The 6,066-nt window shown below is 22.7% G+C and overlaps 1 protein-coding gene across 1 annotated transcript; it reads left to right on the top strand.

Annotated features, from left to right (window-relative positions):
* Positions 1-3,112: 3,112 nt before the first annotated feature.
* On the top strand, positions 3,113-4,227 carry DICPUDRAFT_57173 (uncharacterized protein; the record flags this gene model as incomplete). The annotated part of the gene is made up of 2 exons (XM_003291118.1): positions 3,113-3,772; positions 3,841-4,227. Coding segments are annotated over 2 exons (1,047 nt in total), but the record flags the coding sequence as incomplete, so codon positions are not given.
* Between the last annotated feature and the right edge of the window lie 1,839 nt (positions 4,228-6,066).

Genomic DNA, 6,066 nt, shown 5'->3' with positions numbered 1-6,066 from the left:
ATTTTTTTTCCCACATAATTAATAATATAAAGTCCAAAATTTATATTAAAAAGCTTTTAAACTTGTTTATATTATTATTTATTTATTATTTATTATTTATTTATGTGCTAAAATTTTATCATTTTGTTATATTTAATATTTATTTAAAGTAAGTTGGTGATCACTGCTTTGAATTTTGTCAAACATATGTACAATTTTATTTGGACATTTGTTTTTGTGTGATTTTGTATTTTTTTTTCTTTTTTGACTATAAATTTAACACACAATCACCCCACCACATTATTCAAAAAACTTTTTTTTTTTTATTTTTTAAATTTTCATTATTGATTGTAGAAAATAATAATAAAAATAAAAATAAAATAAATAAATTTAGAAATATTTAAAATACACAAAGACACACAAAAACACACAAAAACAATATAAAAGTGGGTGAATGTTATTTTAAAACTATAAACATTTTATATGTATGTATGCATCAAATATATTGCATATAACTTATATATATTGTTATTATTGTCACCACTTATTATGTAATCAAAGAATTTTTATATAATAATTATAATAATAATAATGATAATAATAAAATAAAAAAATATTATTACCATATAAAATTTAGTGTTTAGTTATTTTTTTATTTTTTTTTATTTTTTTTTAATAACTACTACTTGTTTACTTGTACAATGTGATTTTAAAAATAAAATATTTGATATCACACATAAATATATACAATATTTTAATAGTTTATATTTATTTAACTAAAACTAAATATAGTTAGTTTCTTGTTAATAATTATAATAACTAATAATAATAAAATAATAATAAAAACATTGTTAATATTATGTTTATAATTATCAATAAATCTCATTATTATTAGAGACGATAAAAAAAAAAAAAAAAAAAGTAACGAATAAATATTATTTTTAATTATTTTTTGTTTTAAAAAAATTTTAAACATATATGTGTTTATAAAAAAAGCGTATTGATGTTTTTATATACATCCTTTTTAGGCTTAACATTATATATAATTTAATAACCTAAAACAAGTTAATTGTTTTATTTTTCATATTTTTTTTTTATTTATTTTTTTAATTTATAAAATTAATAAAACAGAGTTAAAACCAATAAAACAGAATTAAAAATAATAAAATAATAAAGCAAAGTGCATTTTCAATAATAATTTTAAATAACAACATATTCTTATCAAAAAACAAAAAAAAAAAACAGTATATTCAATTTTTATAATTAATAATTTTGTTGATAATGGTAAAACTATAATTATAAAAACTATTTTTTTCATTCTTTTATTTCCCTCAATAATATCAAATAATAATAATAATAAAAAAGTATTTAATTTTATTTCCTAATCATACTTTTACAAAATATATTTTTTATAAAGCATATAATTTATTTCTTTATATAAAATCCTTTTCCTTTATTTTAAATATTACATAATAAAAAAATTACTAAAAGAAAAAAAAAATGTTTTAAAAAAAATAATTTTATATCTTAAAGATATAGGTGTGTTATTTATTCGATTGGTGATTAAATTAACATTTTCAAAATGTTTTTTATTTTTAATTTAAATAAAAAATAAAACAATATATTTTATTATTACTAGAGAAAATATAATTATATTATAATAGTTACAATAAAAATAATAAAATAACAATAATCAATTTTTTATTTATTTCATTTTTTATTTATTTTTTTATTTATTTTGTTTTTGTTATATTAATTATTACTATTAAACTATTTATAATTGCTTGTTATTTAATATAATACGTTACTTGCATAGTTTTTTGTTTGTGTAACATTAATATTTTATTTCATTGTGTTTTTTAATAACAGGATACATTTATTTATAGCATTACAGTTGTGTATATTTTATAATGTAAGAGCATATACATATACACCTCAGCAAAACAGGACAAAATCTTTTTTTTAATTAGCTATCAAATCATAATAATAACATCAAATAGATAATAGCAACTCATTGTTTTAAAAAAAAAATAGCCATATGTTTAATGAATTAATTAGTTTAAAATTAATTAAAATTGAAAAAACATACGATCATTAAACTCCAAAATATAAATCAATGTTTATAGATAGCTATATAGAAAATAAAATTTAATTTTGTGTTTAAAATATACATATGCACTCAAATCTTCAATAACTGTTATTGTTATATTAGTATAAATAATTATAAATTTTAACTTTTTATTATAATTGTAGTAAAACCAAACGTTTGGTTTTTTTTTTAAATTCAAATTCATTTATTTTACACTTTAAACACAACTATCTTTTATATTTTTAATTAATTTCATTTTATAGTTTTATTTTAAAGGTCTCAAATTTGTGTGTTATTTATAGAAAAAAAACCCAAAAAAAAAAAAAAAATTTTTTAAAAAAAAACAATTTTTATAAAAAAAAAAATCTCACACAAAAACTTGCATTCATTTTATTTATTTATTTATTATTTTATTTATAATACACAAAAAATAACCCAGACTTATCATTATTTTAAAAAAAAATTAAAATAAATTCAATAAACACACTCACACATACCAACTAACACCACTCACACAAAAAAAAGTTGAATTATTTTAGAGCGAAAATAAAAACAAATAATAATATTTTACACTAACAATATATACCTATCGAAAATATATAAAAAGATAACTTTTTATTTATTTTTTTAGTGGTGTTGGTTTTTTTTATTTTTTTTTTATTTTTTTTTTTAAATTTAAAAATAAATATAATAATTCTTTGTTTATTTCCCTCTTTCTTAAAAATAAATATTTATATATTAATTTATATAGATAGATTATTAATATTAATTTTATATTTTTTATAACAGAGCTATTTTTTTTATTTTCAATTATAAAATAAAAAAAATAAATTTTTTTAAAAAAAAAAAAAATAAAAAAAATAAAATAAACTATTTTTTTTTTTAAAAAACCAAAAAAAAAAAGAAAAAACTTTATAATTTTAAAATAAATATTTATAAATTAGACAATATAAATAATCAAAAATCAAAATTATAGAGATATACAGTTTTATAAATAACAAATAATAATAATAATAACAAAATAATAACAAAATAATAAATAAAATGTCGACAAATCCAACAAATATAAATGAATATCATGATAAACATCACGATAAACCAGAAAAAGATAAAGAAAAGGAAAAAGATAAGGATAAAGAAAAATTAAACATACAGGTTAAGCCAAGAAAAAATTATCCAAATTCAGCAGATCAGTATGAACTTAAAGAGATTATTGGTAAAGGTGGAAGCGGTTGTGTTCAACGTGCAGTTTGTGTTCCATTTCAAGAAAATGTAGCAATTAAAATTATAGATTTAGAGCATTGTAAGAATGTTTCATTAGAAGAGATTAGAAAAGAAATACAGGCTATGAGTCTTTGTCATCATCCAAATGTAGTAGCATATCACACAAGTTTTGTTCAAAATGAATCATTATGGGTTATTATGGATTTCTTATCAGCTGGTTCATGTTCAGATATTATGAGGTTTTCTTTTCCAAATGGTTTCGAGGAGCATGTTATAGCTACAATTTTAAAAGAGTCTTTAAAGGCAATTTGTTATTTTCACAAAACAGGTAGAATTCATAGAGATATCAAAAGTGGAAATATTTTAATCGATTCAAATGGTAATATTCAATTAAGTGATTTTGGTGTTAGTGCCACTTTAGTTGATACGGGCGAAACAAGCAGAAATACATTTGTTGGTACTCCATGTTGGATGGCACCAGTAAGTTGTATAATTATTTAAAAAATCGTAAAAAAAAAAATATTCATATTAATTTTTTATTTTAATAGGAAATTATGGAACAGGTTAATTATGATTATGCTGTCGATATTTGGTCATTTGGTATTACAGCATTAGAGCTTGCAAGAGGAAAAGCACCATTTTCAGACTATCCCCCAATGAAAGTATTATTGTTGACATTACAAAATCCCCCACCATCATTGGATGCAGATGGTGAAAGCAAGTGGTCACATAGTTTTAAAGATATGGTAGAAAGATGTTTACAAAAAGATCCAGCTAAAAGACCAATTCCAGCAAAGCTTTTAGAGCACAGATTCTTTAAACAAGCCAAAAAACCAGAATATTTAGTACAGCATATTTTATCAAAACTTCCTCCTTTAGGTCAAAGATATCAAATGTTATCTGAAGATTCATTTGCAATGCTTAGAAATACATCTTCACCACAGTTTGATACAGGAAATAATAATTCAGCCGATGAATGGATTTTCCCAGATAATGAAGGTCCAACAACAACTACTACAACAACTACATCAAATAATAATAATAAAATTAATAACTCACAATCAGTACCATCACCATTTGAAACACCTTCTGCTTCACCAGGGTCAACTCCAACACACAGTAGAACATCAACACCAACAAATATTATTGGGCAATCACTTGGTTCATCATCAACTGTAGTTAATCCACCACCATCATCATTAACTTCAACAGCAGTAGCAAACCATCATTATCAACAACAACAACATCAATATTTATCACATTCATCTGGCAGTATACCGAATAGTACTGGTGGTAATTTAGGTTCAACAGCTCATAGTACAGCTCATGGTTTAACTCATAGTTCAATTCATCCAACTTCTTCAGCAAGCTCACAAGCTCATCATTTAAAGAGCCCAAGCCCAGTTAATGCTATCAATATCGTTAAACTTAACCAATCCGATTTAATTACACCACCAAAAACTTCGCCAAAGAAAGAGCCACTTCATTCTAGTAGCGGTATTTCAGGCAATATCCCATCATTAGTAACCACCTCACCAAAATCAGGTTCATTAAACCCACAGGAAACTATCAATAGTAATAGTAGTATTAGTAGTAATGGTACAAATTATAATGGTAGAGAATTAATCTCTTCATCAGGTAACGCATTATCAAAACCACCATCACCATCATCTGATAAAGAGAAAGAAGTCTCTTCAAAATCGGCAACCAAGAATAAATCTAGACAATCATCAAGAGCCTCCTCACTCTCAGAAACCTCAGATTCAAGTTCACAAAACTCAAGCTCTGATGAATACCCAAGATATGATGATCGTAAATATAGAAAATCAAAACAAAAAAGTAGTAGACGTGAAAGAGAACGTGAACGTGAAAGAGAAAGAGAACGTGAAAGAGAAAGAGAGCGTTCAAGTAAATCATATAAGAGTTCGAGAAGTAGAAATGTTAGTAGAGAAAGAGATAGACGTGACCGTTCAAGGGATCGTGAAAGAGAAAGAGAAAGAGATAGAGACCGTGATAGAGAAAGAGATAGAAGCCGTGATCGTTCAAGAGATAGAGAAAGAGATAGAAGTCGTGATCGTTCCAGGGATAGAAGCCGTGATCGTTCAAGAAGTTATTCTTCAAATAGAAGCCATTCTCATTCAAGAAGAAGTAGAAGTCGTGATAGTAGAAATAAATCTCGTGACATTACTTCATCAGATTCCGATAGAGATTATAAATCATCTTCAAAATATAAAAAGAGTAGTAAGAGTAGAAAATCTGATAAAATTCAAGAAAAACTTGCATCTCAAGCTCAACACATTTCATACCTTGAAGATAAAATTTCAACTCTTACAAACTGGCTTCAACAACAAAATTTATTAACAAATAATCAAAATAATCAAAACAATCAAAATAATCAAAATAATCCAAATAATTCTTTATCCCCAACAGCTGATCCAAATTTACTTTTAAAACTTCAAAATCAATTAGATATGCTTCAAAATGAAAACTCTTACCTTAGAAATGAAAATAATAATTTAAAAACAATTGTAAATGGAGGGCATTCAAATAATAACTCATTGTCAAGTCTCTTCTGGTTTGGCTTTTAGAAATACTATTAATTCTCTTCATCAATTAAATATGAGTACCAGCAGTAATCAAAGTACTCAAAGTAATAATAATAATAATAATAATCAAAATAATTTTAATCAACAACAAAATCAAAATACAATAAATAGACAACAACAATAATAATAATAATAATAATAAATATAAACAAAAAAAAAAACAACCAA

Source organism: Dictyostelium purpureum (assembly GCF_000190715.1).
Source record: "Dictyostelium purpureum unplaced genomic scaffold DICPUscaffold_260, whole genome shotgun sequence".
Lineage (NCBI taxonomy): Eukaryota > Evosea > Eumycetozoa > Dictyosteliales > Dictyosteliaceae > Dictyostelium > Dictyostelium purpureum.
The sequence above is the reverse complement of the archived record's forward strand: the minus strand, read 5'-3'. Positions and strand labels throughout refer to the sequence as shown.